Source organism: Crocodylus siamensis, chromosome 4 (assembly GCF_052110815.1).
Source record: "Crocodylus siamensis isolate JL-2025a chromosome 4, ASM5211081v1, whole genome shotgun sequence".
NCBI classification, from domain to species: domain Eukaryota; kingdom Metazoa; phylum Chordata; order Crocodylia; family Crocodylidae; genus Crocodylus; species Crocodylus siamensis.
In genome coordinates this window covers 119,145,224-119,168,155 of record NC_143398.1, presented here as the reverse complement: position 1 = coordinate 119,168,155, position 22,932 = coordinate 119,145,224, and the positions used below count along the sequence as shown (strand labels likewise).

Genomic DNA, 22,932 nt, shown 5'->3' with positions numbered 1-22,932 from the left:
AAGGATAATTTTATCATAGGCTTATTATATTGTCTTTAACATACATTCCAGCTGAACATTTTAATTAAATGGAAACTGTTTACAGATCTAAAAGAAGACAGACCCTTATTAAAAGGCCAGACTTGACTTTAACTTTGGATTCCACCTTCAAGATTTTGGATCCAAAGAGTGTGGCATTAGGGATTTAAAATCTAAATTTTCCCAATATTGTGAGGGAAATAAGGGGAAAGTGAGCAGTTGCACTTATACCATCGTTATGCAAAGATGGTTACAATTTTCTTGCCATGAAGAATAAAAATGTGTAATCATTTAAGTCTGCCAAACTGGGCATAGAATCTGAAGCTTGAGCTACGTTGTTTCAGTTCATGCATCACTATTAGTATTAACAGTTCTGCAAGTCAGATTCTATTCTCATTTTCATGTGTGCAAATAAATGGTCATCAACATATGTTTGTCATATCAGGTTTCAATGTGGTATCAAAGAGGGCAAGACCAAGAGTTGTGACTATTTTATGGTGATTTTTGTATTATTTTGTGCATTTTTTCTTTATTAAAAATAGTATGTATGCATAACTAAATAAAATACATTTATTTGCTTAAAATTGGTGTCTTCTTATTTTACATTTCTTTATTCTCCTTTTTGCGTGTCCAGATTTCATTGCTATTTTCATGCTGTTTTGTTTTTTCCCCTCTTTTTTTGTTGTTCTTTTCTCTTTGTGCTTCTCTTTTGTTATGTTGACCAGCTCTCTTCTAGGGTTACCATATTTCCAGTTACAAAAAAGAGGACAGCTGTGGAGGGAAGGAGAGAAGGAAAGGGCCGTCCCCCAGCCCTGCCTGTGCCCTTCACTCATGACTCACAGCCCCCTGCCCCCACCAGCCCTGCTGGTGCCCCTCACTCCCAGACACAGGGTCAAAAAAGCACATGCCTGGGAAAACCTGGATGTATGGTAATCTTACTCTTGACTTTCAGCATCAAGTCTTTTTACTCAGTTTTCCCCAATATCCTCTATCTGTGTTTTCTCATTGTCTCCCCCTGCCTCCCTTTAACTGAACCTTATTTGGGAAAAAGGAAGAGAATTGTTAGGGTTTGCTTGTTCCATTGACTTTTGCCTCTCTGTAGCTTAGTTTGCTCACAGGTGAAGTAGTTCTGTGGAAATAGAAGACCACTCCTTTTAATTGCTACACCGCTGTCTTGGATTTGGACTCTGGATAGGGCAGGATTCAACCAGGAATTTGTTTAGCCTGTAAAAGCCCGTCTGTCTCTAGTGCACTTCAGTTAGTGAAAGCAGCTGCCTGAAACTGTAATGTGCCTTCTCTGCTGAGCTTCATAGCATTGTGACCAGAGGCAAACTTTGCAACTCAGCTGAGAGTTGAGTGCAGCTTGTAAAGAGGCTGTCACTCAGTTAGTTGCGTGTGGAAGCTGAAGTCCTGACATGCCTCATGAAATTAACCTTGTGAGCTACTCTATGAGCTGTGCTTAAGTTAGCTTCCCAATGTGGAGGGCACAGTGATTCAGGATTAGGACATGCATACCATTAATTAATACAAAAGCAAGCAGGTAATGAATGAATTATTTTAAAAAGTTGATCATAGTTTTGTTTTCTATGTAAAGTTATCTTGGTTGACTCAGTTTTGGCAGTAAACACTTGCTAGACTGCTTCAGATTTTATTTCTGTATTACAAAAATAGTTTAATGAAATTTGTTATGCGTAGTGTGTATGAGAGAGGACTTTGAGCTGCAATCCCAGAACATTCCAAAATGCTTTGCAGAATTGTTGAATAGCCGCTTCTCTATCCTCAAAACGAGCATAGGCTCCTTGTCCTGCTAGCTGTACATTTACTTGCTCCCTACTCAGCTAGCCTTTTCCTTTGGAGCAGCTCGGGGCTCTGGACTGATTCTGTCTTGTTTCTAGTTTCTGTGGATTCTTTGAGTTCTTGCTTTCCAGTCTGAGGCATTGAGTGGCACTTGCAAAAGGATGAGGAACAGCCAAGCTGAGAGAGGCCCAAGAAAGAGAAGATAAACAGTTGGCATGGGCAATATGGAGCATGACTCAGCCTTGACATGCTGCTGGAGCCAGCCCTTCCCGTGGTGTTGGCACAGAAACCTTATTTGTCTTCCTACAAGAAACTGAAATACTTTTATGTTTTATGAAATGTTACTGTCCAATAACAGCTATACACCTTTGTTCACTCAACCTGTTCTTACCTGAGGTTGTCTTTCAAGATAGGGCAATGTTTTACTTTTCCTGAGACGTAATGTGTTAACAGGGTATTAGGTAAGGTGTTAAAACAGCCTAATTTTAAAAAAATCTATATCTATTTTTGCCTGAAAAATGGTAAAAATATGCTAATAGATTGATTTAATCATTCAAAAAAACCCAACCTTGAACCCATCAGAATATACTCTAGCTGTTATGAAAGATGTCTATAGTCAAGCGTTTATCCATATAATGTTTAGTAGTTTTGGTTTCTGTTTTGAATTCTAAGCAAAATTGCTATTTGTTTTTCATCTGATTTGTTCTAATACTTGAAAATAATATTTAACGAAAAACACTGTATGGTGCTCACGCACCTATATTTCAATAAATGCTCACACTTGAGATCACTTTGTGGATAATTTATGACATGATTGGCATGGTAGTTGACTGATGTGCTAGAGTAAATAGACCATTTTGTGCAACTGTCATTCTGAATTCTGTGTAGAATATGTTTAATCATGACGATCTGGTGAAATCATTTGTCACTCTTACCATGTGTAGTGCAGTAAGTGAAAATGGCAGATTTTGACACATGAGTGACTAGTCCGCCACTAGTTACAGCCATAATCTAATAAATTCGATAGCATGGCTTGTCAAGGTGAAAACAAGCATTGACCAAGCTCTGTATACGTAAGAAAACATAACAAATCCATTAAATATTATTATGACATGAAAAGATTTCTTTTTGTAACCAGGTAACCTTCAATTAACTAACAATCTGAGGAAGTACAACTTCATTGTTAATTTCAGTAATACCATGAAATAAGCTGCTTTCAAATTTATTCCACCACACGAATTTCAGTCAGTAAAAGAAGTTGTAGGCAGTGATGACGCTTTCTATGTTTGGCAAATGGATGCCTCTTTTGGGAAGCTGTTGTAAAAGTAGAGAATGCATGAATCATACTTGACAGCTCTTCCTCATTTATCATCCAAATTTGTGCTGGGTTTTACACAAACCTGCTATTCCTCACTTTTATTGTTACAAATTTATATTGGGAGTCCTGAATCATAATATAAAAGAAACCATCTTTTATGCTAAATAAATGAGTCCTACACACTTTTAAGGGTGCTGTACTCTTGTAATTGCCCTTTCTTCAATGCTTACTTGATAAGATTTGAGGGGTATAATGTAATGTAGATATGCATATTTTGGGTGGGGGGTTGTACTTGTATGCACAGGTTTAATCTCTGGTTTGGGTCCTTTTGTCACTAAGTAGTACACATTTCAAACACAGAATCCCAGCACTGAAGAGTTTGCAAGATTCCTTTTTGTAGCTGTTAGAAATCTGCCACATCTACATTTTGTCATCTAACAAGCCAGGATATTTATCTAAAGGCAGAAGTTCATTAGTTAATTCTTCTGTCGTAGCCAGAATGTTCTCTTTTCAGTATATATCAAACTACATGGAAAATACACGCCATACAATTTAGGCATTAGTATTTATTATAATGCTTTTTTACAGGAAGGGGAAAAAAGCCTCATATACAAGGTAAACATTATATTCTTTCTGAAGAGGTTGGAACAATTACAGCATTGTGCGTGTTAAAATACAACTTTTAGTCCATCATTATGCCATTAAATTTTGTTCTCAAGTTCCAGTTTGATGGTAATTTATTAAACCTACAACAGGTAATCCTCTGAGAATTAATTATTGAAAGGTGCTGCCTTACTTAGATTACCGTTTTAGAGAGAGTAACATCTTTCTCTATGAAGAGTTTCAAAGCATATTGCAAACTTAGTCCACCCTGAATTCCTGCAAAAGTTACTGAATGCAGATGAAAATGGAAGGTTTGGCACTGTTCCAGTTATTAGTGATGTATTTCTTATCTTGCTTGTTAAAGCGTTTCAGAAATATCTCTGTCTACTTATTATTTCTTCACACTACGTTATTGTAACTTGATAGAAAAATTCTCTGAGAGATACCACGGTGCCTTCCACTTTTGTCAGGAAAATGTAGCTGGAACCTAACAAATGAAAGCAAAAACCATTTTAAAAATCACAATCTTGTGATTTTAATACTGGTGATAATCTACTTTCTGTAAGGAGGAAAAATGTCTGTTTATGAATGTGTGGTGATGCAAGTGTAAGGTTTATAATATCAGCTATTTCTCTGGAGGTTTGGGGATGGCTACTGTCTAATGTGTGGAGAGAAAGTAATTATTCCCTCTTTTCTCTCAAGCAGGTCCATAAATATACATCATAAACTAAAAGATTCTCCAAGGTAAAATAAAAAGAGAACACTGTAAGAATGTTTTCCAAATGTCTGCCTTTTGGAAGCCATCTCTGTTTCAGTTTCTCCTTTGTCAAGGAAACAAATACTCTGAAGAATTTTTTAAACTAAACCACAAGGAAGCTTAAAGAAATAAAATTTAAAAGCACTGGCATATAATGAAATACACAGATCCTTCCAGTCTCTCAGCTTAGATCATAATTCCTTCCTTGACTTTTGTGGCTGAATGATAGTATAGTTAATATTCTGGAGATTTACCTTTATTAGACGGAAGGAACAGGAAAATACTATTTTTCTTGGAAAGAACTGATTTGGAATTGTATTGCAGTCATCTTTGAAAGAAAAAGATATACATGCTAAATCCTAATGTGGCAGATACCTGAATAATATACAACATTTAAAAGGTATAAAAGGATAAGGGATTTTCTTGGGTGGGGCAGGGGTCAATCCCTAAATACCTCCCCTAATGCAAATCAACTGGTGATCATGCTACTATTTTTGAAAGGGGCCCAGTGGAGAAAAAGATTAGGGCTGCCCTATGAGGCAGCTGTGTGGTCTTGGTAAAAACTTCAGGTTCTGTTCACTGGAGATAAATGAAAAAAGAGCATTCTCATTACAAAAGATAAATCATTCCAACAGTGCGCAAAATATGATGCGAATCCTTTCACGAGCTGAATATATTGATTTACTGATATTTTCTTTGAAGGACCTTTGACCTTGAATATAGTCATCATGCCAAAACATGTTGTCAAGGTCTTGAAAGACATAGTGAAACTTCATAGTTTGTGTCTTCTGAACATTTCTTCTGAAAATCTTATTTGGGAGACTTTTGATTAAGCATTTCTTGAAGTATATAAGGGAGAAAAGCATGTTTTCCCACCTTCAGTAGCCCAGGGGGATTTTGAACAGCATACGCTTGCTTAGAAGTTACTTCTTTCACCTTTATTTCTAGACAGAATTTCATAAGAGGGATATACTGGTTTTCATGGAAAGATTTGAAATTTAAAGAGGTGAATTCAGACAGAACTATAATTGTACCTGTATAAGGGTCAGAAACAATATTACTGTATTATCAGCCAGTTTCTAAAATCCTATCTACCTTCCCTTTTTTTAAAGCTCAGGGTGGGTTTAAAAAAAATCAGAGGCTTGTAAATGACAGTAATGCTAGAAAGGCAATAAAAATTAGGCTATCCTAGGACGTGAGGAAAACTCTTTTTCAGTTCTGAAGCAGACAAAGATGCAGGCAAAAATCCTTTCCTCCTTTGATGGGAGAAAATAAATACGACTCAGAACAGAAAAATCTTATATTTATACTCAAAATCAGAGTTAAGCTAGCTCTTAGAAGCTTACCCCCCAAAGTAACAGATGCTTAAGAATGTCTCCTCGAACATTATTTCAACAGGAGATACTGTGTCATTGACAGAACCAGTAGATACAGTCTGCACATAACAATTCATACCTTCAAAGATTCTGTAAAACTCTATGTGTACTACCAGTGCCCTTACAAATCCACTCTTCTTCCTGTCAGAAGGCAAGTTAGAGGCGTATTTTATAGACTAATGCAAGGGTTGGCAATGGTTTTGGGCGGAGTGCCAAAAACACCCACAACTTCAATTTATAAGATACTGCCAGGAGTGAATGGCAGGAGAGCCATGAGTGGCCCAAGCTCTGTTGTGGCTGTGTAGCCTTGGCCCTTTCCTTGCCATCTAGAGGCATGAGTGACAAGCAAAACATATTCAAGTGCCACACTCTGGCACCTGTGCCAGAGGTTGCCCACCCCTGGACTGACTGAATCAAAGATGCATAAGGTTTCATGAGCCACAGTTCACCTCAACCTTAACCTTTCATAGCATCTGATGAAGTGAGCTGTGGCTCACAAAAGCCTATGCATCTCTCATTCAGTTAGTCTACAACTAGCCAGTCAGTCTGATATGGCTAGCTATGTCTATCTTTTCCAAAAGGTTTTATGGAGGCATTTTGAGCAGTGCTCAAATACACTTTTTTATTTGCTATTATTTCAATCAGGTCCAGTTCAAGTTGAATGAAAATGAGCTATAAAAACAATGCAGAAGGGGTGCGGGGGCTGTAAGATGCTTAAGAGAACTCAACTTACTATGGATAGTATTATACTTAATGACTAAGGATGCTAAACTGGACAACATTTATCAGAATATATGATGCTTCAAGAAGAGGTCTTAAGAAGTACACTGTTTCTGGTAATGCAGACATCTTTTACTGCAGAAAAAGACTGCGCTACACAGTTCAGAAAACAGCAGGCAAATGCCACATCATTCTTATTATTAAATATACGAATGTAAAATGGGAATTACTGACCTAACAGTAATTCCACTGAGAAAGATCTGGGACAGATGAAAAAGGTCAGAGCCGACAATGCATCACAGGTGACTCAAAATGAAACAGAACAAAACAAGAAAAACATGACTGAGGGAATTACACAAAGCATGAATGTGGTGCATTTTGTATAAAATAGGCAAGGTATAATTACACTACTTCAGTTGGTATTTTGTTCAATACATTTGAAAAATGAGGCATGTTGGAGAGCATTTAGCAGAGGATGATTAAACAAAAAATTCTGAAAATAAGACTTGTGCAGACATGTTATGATAGCTTGTCCTTAGACAATCTGAGCAAAGACACCTCTGAGAAATTATTTAGAAACTCATGGGGAAATACACTGAGACATTAAAAGACACATCACTTATTCAAGCTTGCCAAAAAGGACTGAAAAAGACATAATGGTTATTATTTTGATCTTACAGTTGAAAGCCTGCAGGCAAATGGTTGGATTTGTACAAAGCCCCATTAAAATCAGTGGCATAGCTACCTGTCCATGTACTAACAATTACAGAATTGGGGCCGAAAACAACACAAAATAATAAAGAAAACATACTAATTGTAAACATATTTGAACTGGAGACAATAGAGTTTGGAATCTGCAATTGGCAATATTTAGACCCAATATAGGCCACCATCTAGAAGGGATTATAAATAGTATAGACTTTTTAATTAATTCTAATTAAAGGTTAGTACAAGAAGCCTCCTTCAGTCCAAATGATTCTATAAATTTATTGTAAACTGTTCCTGTTTAAAAAAATCATGAAGGTGTATTAAACATATCTCTGATTGTAAGGCATAGCTATCCCTCAATAAACACTAGTAGATAGTAGTTAAACAACAAATCTTGGGATGCTCTTCTATAACTGAGATGCAAGAAAAGTGTCTGAACAGATAATAAATGAACACAAACTTTGTCAGACTCATAAACCGCCCCTCCTTCAATCAGGACACTTAAACATCCCATGGGTAAATACAGATCAGTAATATCTAAACGTACAAGAATATAAAAGTAGAGTCAGAGAGTAAGGAGTTCTTCAGAAAGCACTGGAGTTCTGTCATTCAGTAGACAGACATCAGAAATATACTTGCGAGATTTAAATAGTTGCAACATTTGTGCTGTGAGAGGCTGAGGGAAAAAGACTGTCGTGTTCAATTTATAAGTAATTATAATAATGGCAGGGGATCCTGAGGGTCAGCCTGCCAGCCTGGGGCTGCTCCAACCCAGCTCCATGTGCTATGGAGGGACTGACTGGGGAATGAGGGTGTTCCAGTGGGGCTAGCTGGCAGGTAGCCATCACCCTCATGCCCCAGCCAGCCCTATCAGCATCTATGTGTGCGTAGCTGCTCGCTAAAGAACTTCACTGCAGGATAGTACTTGTATTTACCAGTACTAACTGCAGTGGAGTTGATTAGTTTTTTGTAGGCTAACAGTGGTGCATGTGTAGACATTGAGACTTTACTGCAGAGCTAATTAGGCAGCTCTACAGTAAATGTCTCATGTAGATGTGCCCACTGAGTAGACACACGAGCAAAGCAATAATTGTTCTATTTGCTGCTCTTCAGTTGAATAAAATATAGATGGACTTCCTACATTATTTATTAGGGCAGTATGTGCTGTGTGTTTGTAATTGCAAATTATTTCAGTGGAAATAAGGATGCCTAGTATCTTGCTGGTACTTGAATAGGGCACATTCAAAGCACTCTCACTGTAATTTCAAGCTTTGTTCAGAAAAAAATTCTCTATTCCCTATTTGTAAAGTAAATTATGCTTTTTTAAATACTTTGAATTCTCCTTTTTCTTAATGCACTGCTGGTCATTTAACATCAGTAAACATGGACAGACTTTTGTGATTAGACAGGATATAATTAATGTGCTAATTCATTGCTTCCAAGTCTCATCTCAAAGATTCTTAGGCATTTAGATCTCATCTATTCTGTCCCTTTCTTGCCTATAGTAGGACAATAAGGAGAACCTTGGGATTCAATGAAACCAGCTGATATCTTTTAAAAAATCATTATCTTAATATATATCAGGTGCTAAGTGGTGCTAATACTTTTCAAATATGTTTTGAAATATTGCTCATTTATTGGAGTAAAGAAAGTATAACTGAAAAGCATTTAATACCCCACTTCTATCATTCTAATCAGTGTAATTATAGATTAATTATATAGATACTGTACCTTTAATCAACATGACTACAACATTTCTCTGGTATAGGATGTAAATTACTAGTGATTCCTTTTGCAATGGTCTGGAACTAAGGTGCACAAGTGATAAAATCAGAGAGATGGAATGGACCTCAAGTGCCATCTAGTCCAACCCCCGCATCCCTTCACACACAAGTTCAGGACGCTCTATTCCTACACTATCACTATCCCAGAAAAATGCCCTCGGACAAAATAGCCACCTTCAAAGGAGCACCTGTTGACCAGTTGAACTTCAGTCATATGCTCTACTACTGGGCTGCATCCCCATTGTAAGTGGATTTTTTTTTGGCCAACAAAAGCTTTGCCATATACATTTGACAACAATGTTCAGGATAAAGTAATCTTTCATTACAGTCACCTATCCTCATCAAACATGTGTTGCAAATAGAAGTATGTAAAATTCTAGAAAACAGACTAAATTTCATAGTTTTACAAACTTCTGTGATTTATAAGCAGCAAAGCACATGCTGAAATGTTGCACTGGTGACAGTCAATAATCAAGTGGGAATGCCATTCAGTACTTCTCAGGCTCAGACTGAAGTGACAGTTTTCACCTGACCTGGCCCCAGAAAACACTCTACAGCTGTGGCATGTGGTGCAGTGTGCACCAGCCAGCTCTGCAGCTGGCAGGGGAGCAGTGTGCCTCAGCGCAGGGGCTCCACAGTGTGTGGAGATGGAGGAGCAGACAACCCTGGGCTGCCTGCTCCCCCATCTCCACACGTGACTCCCTGGCTGTCTGGGGCACAGGATGCCTCAGCACAGAGGATGCTTAGCCCCTACTGAGGCTGGCTGTACCTCAGCCAACCCCTCTCTTTTCCCCTCGCAGCACATGGAGCAGTGGGACAATGTGTCCTGCTGCAAAGCACAAGGGCAGGGGTGTGCACTCGGGCACAAAGTAGCAGCACAAGTTTGTGCCACTACTATTCGTGCTGCTGTAAAGGCACAGACCTGCTCATGTGGACCCAGCCAGTTGGGTGTGGGGGATCATTGCACGCTAGCACTTCCTGCAAAGCGCTATGAGTTACAGTGGGTAGCTGCTCTTCTGTCTGTGTCTATCTTCACCTAAGTAGTGGGAGTAGGTTGCATATTTTATGAAATTTGAGGGAATGCTATAAACTTAAATCTACAGGTTGTCTTTATCGTTATCGCTTGAAATTATTTGGCCACATGAATGATAATTTAATAATTCCCAGTTGTCCTGGTTTAGGTAATGTTTCATCAGTGTTTATTAGGTTCTTTCCTCATCTTAGGAAGGAGCTCTCTTGGCAACAATCCTAGGCTGCAGGATTATCACTGGAACAGTCTCTGACTGACACTTTTCAGAATTGTTCCTGATCTCTTCACAGAGAACACTATTAACCTCTTATCTCTTCTTATGGATTTCTGGATGGTATTCTCAAAAAACAGCCACAAGTAACATTTTTTCCTTTATCCTAAAACACTATTCTTAAGGTATAAAATCCTTAGATCATACAAATCTTTGCATTTGACAGTCACAGAAGAATTAAATTAAAACATCAGAACTAGTTAAAATAATTCTTTTGCAGTTTAGAATGTCACTGGCTGCAGAACTATAAGCATTCAATGGATATCTTCCTATTATATTTGAAGACTCCAAAATTTAAGGAAATCATGTCATGTAACCTTTAATATATTCAGATCTGAGTATTAAAAAATAACACCACGAAAAATAGGTAGCTAGAAATGTGATTTCAGTTTCATGTAATTTTTTTGTTTCCTTTTTCTTTCTTTTAGTGAAAAAACTGAACCAGATGACCTTTGAAGGATTTTTAAGATACATGTGCTCAACAGACTGTGCAATATTTAAACAGGAACACAAAACTGTTTACCAAGATATGAGCTACTCATTATGTGATTATTTTATTTCATCTTCTCATAACACCTACTTGATATCTGATCAGCTAATAGGGCCAAGTCACCTTTGGGGCTATTCAAGGTATTTATAAACTTTTAAAATATGAAGCTAATTATTTTGTAGAGTGGCTTCTGTTATAATTTATTAAGTCTTTTGAAAAAAGTATTAGTAATAAAGGGTAAAAGGGTCAATCCTGTTAAAAAATACCCTGGAATAATGTTCTCTGAAAAAGCTAGAGTGGGATTTTATTTTGTAGGTGTGGATTTTGATATACACGTTTACTCAATTTACTAACCACACACACCTCCCTCCCTCCCCCCAGCACCTCAGCCCTCCAAAACTGAGATCTGTTTTAGGTAAGGAAGCTGATGTTTATGAAGGAATAGAGGGAGGGTGATGCCGCAATGGCTTCTGGGAGCTCTGCTCCCTTCCTCACAAATAGGAGGGGCAGAGTCCCACTGTCATGTGAAGGTGAGTGGCAAGGTTGAATTTTGAGCTCTGCTTCTGCAGCCAGAAGGTGAGTGATGCTGCTGATGGGACTCTGCCTCTTCTGCCTGCTGCTGGGAGCATTCAGCCATGGTGAGCCCATGCTATGCAGGTAAGATTCTGGAAATATCTGTATTTTTTCATTCTGCCTTCCCAGAATAAGATGAGTGTCTTGAAGTGGGTGTGAAGTATGTGAGAAAATATGGTATTTGCTACCCTGTGTGTTTTGTTTGCTGGAAACTATCCAAACTCAAGTTTTCACTTACCTCATATATAATTATTTGCTGCAAGATGTGTTGTATATGTATATATGAAAGGGAACAGAGTGTCATCAGGAGGAAGAGACATGAAGTAATTAAGGGTATCCCTTAAATGGCTAAGATGCCTACAAATTAGGTGCTGCAATGCCTGAGTTTTTTAGAGTGGAATCCAGAAAAGTTAAGACCTCAGTTTTCTCTTTGGTGCATGAAAAGAGTTAGGTACCCAGAATAAACAGTCAGCACGTTAAGCAGGAGCTCCCTGGAGCTCACCAATAGAAAACACTAGATATATGGTGGGTGTGTCTACACATGCATTTATGCTGGCTTAAATTTGCTGTGTGGTAAATTACAGCGCAGTAATTGGGAATAGCACCTACATGTGCAGGTGTTGAAGAGCATTAATGTTGTGTGTGGACTGCACAGTAAGGCATCTACATGTGTTACTGCACAGTACTAATCGGGCGTAAATTTTATACCTGCATGATGCAGGTATCAAATTTATGCTCAAGTTGGCATAAGTTGCCATATTTACTGCACAGTATGGGTGCGCATGTGTAGATACATGCCCATACTGCACAGTAATTTCAGTTACTGAGCAGTAAATGTGCACATGTAGGTGCACTCTGCATCTGAAATTTTGTCCCTATTCAGAATATAGGGCCCTGAATCAAGGCTGCAAGGAGGTGCCTCTGTCCACTGGGGATCCACAGGCCTGAACCCGCTCCTGAAGGCAGGCATTGAGCAGGTGTTCTTTAAATTAACAGGCCTCATTCCTTTTAACATCTGACCATGAAAAGAGGAAGTGATACCCAACTTTTATGTAAGAGAAGAGTGTTTAGTGTACTTTCCGAGAAACTGGGAGACCTGTTCCCCATCTCAGACTGAGAGGGTTCAAACCAGAATCACCCATTTCCCAGGACCATGCCTTACCCATGGTTAGCACTTCCTGCTTTTCCTGTTGGAGGATGGCCATAGTACAGAAAGAAATACATGGGTTCAGGAGGAGAGCAAGCAAGAAAGACTAACCTTATAGCCTAGTGCAGTGATTCCCAAACTTTTTTTGCCACACTCTGCAGCTGGATGTGGAGTGTGGTGGCAGACTAGGGGCAGGGGAGCTCCCAACATGTGGCGCCGCTCGCCCTTTGTGTGTGGCGCTGCCAGCATTGCCCCTGTAACACTCATTTGGGTCACAACCAAAGGTTAGGAACAGTTGGCCTAGTGGGCACTCAGCAGAGAAGGAGGTCGTGGGTTACAGTTCCTATTTTAGAACTATTTTTATATTTATGGTAAATAATTACTAGATAAAAACAACTAACCTTGAGGAAAGTAATCTTAGCTGAGTGCCTAATCACTATACTGTACCACCTGGCTGGTTCTTGCTTGCTCTCCTTCCATTCTCTTGGAACTGCAAGTGCTGAGGGAACTGTCAGGTCAAGAACTGAGTTTAGGTAGTAGCTAAATGGGGTGTTTTGGATTTAGGTGGTTTTGAGACATGCAAGTCCTTTTTGTTGGCACTGACCCCTTACTGTATGAATATATAGAGACTATGTAGGAGAGAGTAGGATGTGTTATAGCTTGGGAATGTGGAAAAGAGAAGAGGAAAGCGGAATACAGAAGGGGTCAGAAGGCAATCTGGAAGATAGTAATCCAAATTTCCAGTTGCTTTGAATTGTTGTGATTGAAAAAAAGCAGTTTGTTCTGGCTGCTTCAGCATGGGGTATAGAACATACAGCTGAACCTATTTCTAAAAGCTAATTTAGAAAACAAGGCAGTTATTACGTAGCTTCAGAGGACTAGAACTATTACTGGATAGCATTCTCTTCCAAGTTTCTCACTTAATTGGTTGTGTATACAGCTTTTTTTTTTTTTAATTTTTAAATGAATCATCTTTTTTAAAATTATCCTTTTTTAAAGTGATCCTTTTTGAATTATCCCCAAGTCAAAGGTTATAAATGCAGGGAACTCTGTGTTAAACTTAAAAAAATCCAAATGTATTAAACATAAAAGTGCTGTTTGGCACTCAAACCATCTTCACTTTTCTGCCAAACTTAGTGATGCACAGTGAAAAAATGTTTTAGGGTTTATTAAAATATATAGAAAAAAATAAAATAATAAAACTCAAATATTTCTATGTTTATTTAGAGGACATTTTTGAGAGACTGACTTAAAAACTGTAACCATTTTTTTTTTAGTCTGTGAAGGGCGCACATTTAAAGAATATATTTTCCTAAGAAAAATACATCTTTCATATCTATGCCATTCTGAAGTAATTTTAGGTTCCTTTGTGGCAATTTAAGTAATTTTGTAAATACTTTACTGATAATGTTGGTCATCAGAAGTATAACAGTATAGCTGTGAATGTAGTATATTCCTCTTTCTTGGCTGTAAGATTTTTTTTTTCTCTGTTCCAAAGTGCTCTATTGAAAGGATGTCGTTGTTTGGAAATTGACTGCTGGGATGGACCACAAAATGACCCTATTGTGTATCATGGCCACACTCTAACAAGCAAAATTACATTTGCATCTGTCATCCAGGTGGTAGAGAAATATGCATTTGTGGTATGTATGTATGTGTGTGTGTGTGTGTGTGTGTGTGTGTGTGTATATAATTTGTTGGAATGTGACAACAGCTTTTACAATACTTGGTAATACATTTGTGGATTATGGTATTTAAGGAAGAAAACCCACCCCCCTGCAGCCACTAATTGCTTGAAGTTACAAGTGTTGTAGAAACAAATTAGGAGAGACATGGAGTACCTGTTATTAAAGCATTTTAACTGAAAGACAATTTCATTTTGATGATAATTAACATATATTAAATTCTTTGGACTTTATCCAGAAGACCTTACTTGGCTTATTCAGGTGAATTATTATTTCATGTCAATAACATATTGGCTGGTTCAAAGAGAATATACACTGAATAAGAACTTCAAGATCAGCTCAGTATTTTGTTCTCCTATTTTGTGCAGTTTTTGTGTTTGAGCCTGCAATGTGAAGTGAATGAAATTATTAGACTGGAGTTGAATCTGAGCCATGTTATATTTTGCATTTCTTCTTCAATCTGACTATCTTTCCTACATCTTAAATCCAAGAACTGAAAACCGTTACCACTATCCCTTATCACTTTGTCAGGTGACTCATTAAAATGATGTCTCTTCTGCCTATCTCTGGCAGAACAAGTGGAAGTTAAAGATCTTTTGGCACTGATTCAATCCTCTACATTGCTGCCTGGCAAAACTCCAACTCAATTCAAGTCAGATGTCCTGAAAAGCCGTTTATGATAACCCTGAGAGAGAGGCCAATTTGGATTATATTTTTTCCCATATATATTCCTATTACTTTTTCAAAGCTAATTGGGCAAGCCTGTTTTATTACTGTTCTAACAACTGTAAAGAATTTAATGAGTCTCTGACTTAAAAAAAATGTTTTGTAAGTGCAGTGATGTTTGTCCCTGTTGTGCAGAATACATGTTTGACTTACGTAAGCATTTCATTTTTGTCTATGTACAGAGCATCACAAGTTAGTGCAGAGAAGATCTTACTTAACAGGAACAAGTTCAGTGCATTCAGCTATGCACATGATTCTATGACCTGAGTGGAGATTTCCACTTTGATGCTGAATATCAGTTTCAGGGTTATGGACAGATGTAATATTTGAAGAGCTCTATATAACTTGGACACACTTCAAAGGCAAAGTGGACAGATATACATGCCTCTTGAAGCATTCTAAAAGTGGCAGAAGCACTCCAAAAATAACGCTAAAGAAAACAAGTACTAGTTAGAAATGCTTCAAAATGAAGTGTTTCTTGTTGCACGTTCATGTTTTATAGAGAAAGACAGGGCAGGGCTTGTCCTAGGGACATCCCACAGTGCTCCCTACTCCATTCAGCAGGAGCCGAGGTGAATAGGACGTATCCTCTTACATGCTTTCTTCTGGAAAGCCTCTCGCTGCATCCTGGAGTTGCAGGATGTAACAGTCCCCATGTCACACCTTCTGGCTGGAAAGCACACCATTGCATGATGGACCTGTGTGGTTTTTGAACTGCTTCAGCCAGGGGGTTGGCAGTAGGGATATATAGCTATTTGCAGTGCTTTAAATGTTACCTCTGCTTCTACCCTCAGTAGGTTTATTTTTTCAGTCTGCACCTCTTGTGGTTAAGCTTGGCAAGGAGTGCTGAAGAGGACATATATTGTATAGTGGGACTGAAATGTCTGCCTGTAATCAGACTACCAGAAGGCAATGCTCTCTAACATTATTTTAAGGAGACTGTCAACATGAAATCTAGTGAGGTTAAAAAGCAAAGTTTATGTACCACATCTGCTCTGGGGTCCTTTTGTTAGTTATTGTGGTTTTACAAGCATGTTTTCTTAGTTTGCTAAGAGATTTTTTTCCTATCATTTTCTTTTGTAAGAAATCTATGCAATCAGAGTGGGAAACTATGAACAAAATTACATCCAACACAGATAAATAAATATTTTTGAGCTCTTGATTCGATAATAGAAACCTTAGCTGTTACATTTAACATTTGGTTAATTTTTAATTGAGAATGTAATTTTTTAAAGTTAAAAACTTCCTTTTCAAGAAATCCCACTCAGTAAAGTAGCTGTGATTTAAAAGATGTGAAGCATAAAATCAAAATACCAATGATAGGAACAAATCAAGGCTAATTCAAGAATACAGGCACCAGGAAATAGAAATTGATGATGTTTTGCTTGTATGGCTTCTCTCATTTCTCATTATTAAGAATTTTTTTTTTTAATAAAAACAGGTGTATTATTTCTAAGGAATTCATGTATTCCTCTTCTCTAGTTACTTTATGCAATAATTCCCTACTGGGATCCCCTAATGATTCCTAGCATAATTTGCTATGATGATGCTATAGGTCACAAAGAAAAAACTTATTACTCAGGTAGCGACAATTAACTCTGAAGAAATGAAGACCTTTTCCCTACCAATATTTTGAAGTTGAAGTAAAAGAAATATAGAACATATACAATGAAATAGCTTTGCTTCTATTAAATGTAAGTGATTTGGGGTATCAGATTTTAAAGCTTGTGCTGAGTTTAACTTATAGTTTTCCTGCCTGAAAGAGAAAGTATGTGTGGATATACATGTAGCTATATTTTACGGTTCACACGCTTGCTAATTTTCTTTCCTGGATTTTGACACCCATTGTTAACTATGTATGTGATACCTCTTTGGCAAACGTGTTTTTTATTTCTGCTATTAAGTACTGGGCATATAGCCTTCAGCATTCACTTTCCCTCTACCCCGCAAAAAGTGTACACATTAAAAGGCATAAGCAGATCCAGGATTTTTAGAAGTGGGTTGCAGAAACTGCGACCAGCACTGCAAGGGTGGCTGCACCCCCTCTCCCAGCTTTGCCCCAGCCACAGGGGTAGGCAGAGTATGCTGTGGGGAAAGCAGCTGGGGTCTTTTTTTTTAAGTCCCTGAAGGAGGTAAAAATCCTGCCTTCCCATGCCCTCCCACCCCATACCCTCCACCCTCCCTCCCTGTGCTCAGTGGCACCTCCCCTGCCCTCCCATTCCCTCCTCTCACCCTCTCTACTTATATCTCTGCATGCAGGGAGATCTGCCTGCTGCCACTGCTGTCCAAGCTGCTCCTACCCTGCTCTACCTGAAGCTGTGCAGAGTGATTGTGTGGAGGGCCAGCCTTGTGTGGGGACAGTGACCATGGTGGTGGGCAGGTTCCCTTAAATACCCGGGATGAATGTGCAGGAACCCACCTGATCCCAGAACACCAGCATAATCTTGTTGGATCTTAGGCAGGAGTGGCTCTGGTGGCCCCACCCCTAGGTCAGCCAGAGATAGCTGGGACAACAGCAGTGGCAAATGGGAGGAATGGGAAGGGAGGGCATGTGTCCCTGAGCAGGGAGGGGAAGAGAGAGGGTGCCAAGAAGGGTGTATTTCTTATGTGCTTTGGGACTTAAGAGTACCCAGCTACTGCTCCCCCAGTCCTTAAGTTTCTGAGGGTTTTTTCCTAATGCAAACTTCAGCCTTGAAGAGGACTGAACTTAATTGTTTTTCTTCCATAAGTATATTCCATAAATGTGTTTGGTTTTTTTTGCTGAGCTATTAACCTGAAATGACTAATCTGTATTTGTAATTAATTAAAATAAATGAAAACACAAATTACTCGCAGACATTTTATAAATGCCTCTTAATTAGTCTTAATGGCCTTCAAATAATATTCTTTCAGGCATCTGACTATCCTATTGTACTATCTTTGGAGAATCACTGCAGCCCCAAACAACAGGAAGTAATGGCAGACTATTTAGAAAAGATTCTTGGTGACAAACTTCTTACAACAACAATTGATGAAACCGTACCAACAGAATTACCTTCCCCTGAGGTAACAACATTGATTTCTTTATGAAAAATAAGAAGGAAAAAGTTCTGGAAATCTCCTGGAACTGAGTTTATGAGACTGTTTCATTTGGAGTTTAAAGCAAACATCTTTACACTTCAGATTGCAAAACAAAATTAATTACTTAATATGACAACATGGCGGGGGGGGGGGGAAGCAAATCATACGGGTTCTTATGAGCCTGGTAAGAGAAGAACTATGGGCTCCTATACACATGCAGGGAGCCTGCTCAGATGTGCTGGAAATCCACAGAAATTAACACACTCCAGCATCACGTGTATCAGCATCCCTGCAATGAAAAATGGTGGTGCGGCACTTAGAACTGTAGCTCATTTGAGATTTAGTTCAAAAACCCCTGTTGCCATTTTTCAGCATGGGGACCCTGATACACATGACACTCGGGCGTTTTTAATTAGTGCGGCTTGCTAATTAAAGCGCCTCTCCTCCTCCCCTCCCCTGCTTTGGGAGCACATATAAAAATGCCCAATATTTCAAATGCAACCTTAGAATATACAGATGCAGTAGCTACCAATTCAGCACTTTGCAAAGTCTTGGGTATCCTGGTTATGATTTAGGCCCCCTCTAAACATCACAAGTGAATTGCTTATATTGAGACCAGCTACATGTGCAAAGTACTTATCATACCATAAAAAGCTCCCATCAGCTTGAAAGTTTGACTTCAATAATGTGTACTAAATTATAGCTGGTTGCTACTGAATTTGCACCTGGAGCAGGGTCTTTCAGCTGTGAGGGTGCACCATGTCCCACCTCAGCCCCACAGGCTGCAGAGGCTGGGTCCCAGCAGTGAGCCTCCCAGTGCCAAGTCCCAACTGGGTGTTGGCAGCTGCAGGGTGCAGTTGTGATCTCCCAACCCCGGAGATATGTGAAACTCTTGGGGCTTGGAGACTTTAGCAACTGCTGTCTTCCATCCTAGGGGGCTCCCTGGACCTCTGGGACTGGGAAGTCATGGCAACTGTAGCTCCCAGCCACAAGTGTCTGTGGGGAGCCCCTGTGGCTGGCAGTTCCTTAACTGAGAAGGCTCCCAGCTGCGGAAGCTTGCTTCTTGCCAGCACAGCGGGCGCCCAGAATCAGGCTTCCCCTGCTCCAGCAATGAGGTGTGATGGGCTGTAATGTACAATCCCACAATTGAGCCTCCTGCCATGCATGTGTGGTCTGGCAGGAGGCACAGTTGTGTGGATCATGCGTTAGATCCCATGGCACCTTTACCTGCACATGTAGAGGGGCCCTTAAGTCTCCTTTCCACATATTAAATTTTGCATTTTATATGGAAACAGAATTAAATAAAATATGTGGTTATCAGTTTACTTTAAAAACTGCCACATTTTGGGCATCTTTAGCAATGTACTTCTAAATTATTAAATTTATTATGGAAATTCTAAAGGCTCCCACTGAGATAGTGGAATACCGCACTAGGCAGTGAACAAAGCACAAGGCCAGATTATGAGCCCCATACTCAGACTGAATAAAAACGGAGTGTCATGAGATCTACCACTGATATTAGTGAAATTTCTTGTAATCTTCTACTCAGTGGGTGCATCTACATGTGCTAGTAACATGACACAATAAACTTTGGAGCTGTTTGAGTCAGGGGAAACTGTTCCTGGGTGCAACATGTACATGTATGCCCAGGAGAGCAGTGATTTGAGCCAGGACAGAGCAGCCCCAGGCTGGCAGAAGGCATGAGTGGTCAGCACTGGGCTCTGGGTAGCAGCATCAAGTGGTAGAGGGACTGGCTGCTGCCCGAGGGTGCTGACAGTATGGAGCTGTGTGGCTAGGCGGCAGGCAGCCCCTGAGCTTTAGCACCCTTATGCCCCAGCCAGCGCCTATCACCATCTACATGTGCCATTCAGTGGAGTTACTTACTCTGCTGAAACATAGTACTGTCTCTGACAGTACAATCTTATGGTGGAGTTAATTAGTTTACTGCACCCTAATACTGGTACACATGTTGATGGTGCCATTTTACTGTGGAGCTTATTAGTTTACTCCACAGTAAAGTGCATGTGTAGATGCACCCAGCATGAATAAAGTTTTCAGAAACTGGAACACAGATGGAAACAGTCCCTAACCTGGAGAATTAGAAAGGTAAGAAAAATAATGGGAGAAAGAAAATATTACCATCTGCTTTTTACAGTGTGGGAATTTTTGCAAAAGGGAAGTAAGCTGCTGTAGGTTGGGGCCCATGGTAGCACTGGGCTGTTTCCAGTGCTCAGTGCACCCACCCCAAGCACTGGGAAGAATCAGCCTGGTGCTGCCACCAGCACTAGCCTGCTGTCATCCCACACGATCTGGGGGCATGTGCCCCTAGGAAGAGCCTGACACAGCCCCTCAGCCCTCCCAGGGGGTGCAAAGCAGTAAGAAGTGAACTCCCCCCCCCACACACCCACTGACAGTTTTTTTGCAGCTGGCGCTAGTCACTCCCAGGGCCGCTGCAGTGGGGGCTAGGGTGAGTGTGGACAAGCTGTGCCATGTCCTGCACTGCCTGGGGCTCCGCTTGCTGCCACTCTGCCCAACCCCAGTACCAGCTGGCATGGTGCAGCTCAGGACCTCGGGTAAGTGGTGACAGGCGGAGCTCAGGTGTTGGGGGGATGGGTGAAGCATGGTGCAGCCCTGGGAACAGCACTCCTTCCCCTTCCTAAGTCCCAGCCTCACTCCCTCTGTCCTGAACCACCTTGGGAACCTATCCCTATTTGTTACATTATAAAGTGGATTTGCTTTATGTGAGGAAAACCTGTATAGGCTTTGGCTGAACCTCCAAAAATGGTCCTGAATTTCTCCAAATCAATTTGGAGGCTTGATTTGGACCTCTTAATGGGTCTCCTGATTCAATTCAGATTCAGAGATTAGGCCCTTAAATTGAGCCGAAGCTCCTCCAAATTGAACTGGCTACCAAAGCTCCGTACAGCTCTAACAACTAGTGGGTGTCAAATGCCAGAGGAAGATAACTCTGCTATGCTTTAGTCCAACAACCTAGTTGTCAAGGTACTTCCCCTCCTCTGGAAGGGGCTTGAACCTCCATCTCCTACCTCCCAGCACAATTACCAAGACACCGGCATTATATATACCTCTCTCCAGCCCTGCCTTTGAAGCTGACCACCTGAACATCCAAAAGGAGATATGTGGGGACAGGAGACAGAGACCAAACCATAGGGTATGTGGCTCAGTGAGATGGATGTTACTGTGGAAGAGAAGGGGATTTAAGGTCTAGCTGGGATCCTTGCTCCCTGTGGGACAGAAGTTTCCTTGCTGCTCCTAATTCATTTTAATCAATAAATATTGAATAGGAGTACAGTGGGTCAGCTTCAAGAGAAGGGCTGGAAAATGGTTTGGGTAATGCCTAACTTTTGGCCTGGTGGTTAGAACCTTGTGTGAAGGAGAGGCAGGTTCACCTTTGCTGGGTGAATGGGGCCTAGAACCTCAATCTTTCAACACTTTAGGTGGTATCATAGTCACCAACAACATTTTTACACGTTCTCTAAGGTGAGGGGGAGGCAGCACTTTAATTAGAGCAGCTTTTAGGAGCTGCTGTAATTAAAGTGCCTCCAGCATCTCATATATTCAATGTCCTGCACTTCAAAATGGCAGTGGGGGTGCTTTAACTAAAACTCTTTCGATGACCTTTAGTTAAAGTACCCCTGCCACCACTTTGAAGCACGGGGATGCTGAATACACAAGATGCTGAGGAAGCTGGAGTGTGCTAATTAATCAAGTCTGCTCCAATGCATGCTAATTAGCAGGCATTGGGGTAGGTGTCAGGCTTGTGTAGGTACCCGAGGTTCTTGGGTTAGAAGGTAGGAAGGCCTGACTCCTCCTTGCTTATAGCAGGAATGTACAGTGTTCAAGGTAATATAGAATCTGAAACCGCAGATCCACAAAACAGTAGTTATGCAGTTGGACAATTGTCATTTAGTCATGCAAAGTGAAACAGGATTCTGCCAAAATAGCTTGCCAAAGGTTATATAAGAAATTTGAACCACAGTCAAGAACTGAATCTGAACTCTTAAGGCCCAGTTAGAGCTCTGTGAATAACTGAGGTGAGACCCCCAAGGTGAGGGCTCAGGAAGACAATCAGACTGCTCCCAGGGTGCAGAAGAAAACACAGCTTGCACTGGGCATGATGGACTGCTTCTATGCTTCCTGAGGAATAAGCTACATTTTCCCATCTCAGTGTGGACTGTCCACAGAGATGGCTTATGCCCCTACCTATGACAGACAGTAACAGTCAGGGTCTGCATCATGGGCAGTGGCAGGGACTGAGCTGGCAGCTGGGCTGTAGTTTCCATTTACTTCTAGGTAGTATAAAAACCATCATTCATTACATTACTGGTAATGGAGGAGAGAGGGAAGAAGAAACACCTTCAATTTTTGAGTTAATTAAATTTAGGGTTTTCTTTTTTCCAGACGAACTGTATCAAATTACTCTCTGGAGAGGACAGGTTTCCATGCTTACTGTCACTGCTTTTTTCCTTATTGCATATCTCAAGCTCCATGTACAAATGCTTTCCCCACTAGCTGCTAGGTTCTTCCAGCTCAAGTATAGATCTGCGAGTAAAGCTTCTCTTTTCTGTCTGTCATCAACTGCAGTGAAATTTCTTTGTGTCAAGTTTAGCCCTGAGTTACTCCTGTGTAACTCCATTATCTTCAATTTATGCCCCTTGTAACACCTGAGCAATGCCAATGCATTCAATTGCTTTACACAAGAGAAACAATTAACAAATAATTCTGCTGCTGATGAACAAGAAGGAATAGAATCACCTCACTCACTTAGCTGGGTTGGCTCAGCAGGAATAAGTAGTACAACCTTATTTTTGTCACTAAAGTTGTTATCCACAACTTAGCATCTGATCA

General features: G+C 40.1%; 1 protein-coding gene across 1 annotated transcript in view; it reads left to right on the top strand.

Annotated features, from left to right (window-relative positions):
- Positions 1-22,932, top strand: part of PLCZ1 (phospholipase C zeta 1) — a gene marked incomplete at its 5' end in the record, with an annotated part of 87,125 nt that overhangs the window by 4,895 nt on the left and 59,298 nt on the right. The window contains 3 exons of the mRNA XM_090041605.1: positions 10,811-11,012; positions 14,091-14,235; positions 17,896-18,048. Coding sequence (XP_089897731.1) covers positions 10,811-11,012; positions 14,091-14,235; positions 17,896-18,048 — 500 coding nt within the window. The remainder of the gene's footprint in view (positions 1-10,810; positions 11,013-14,090; positions 14,236-17,895; positions 18,049-22,932) is intronic.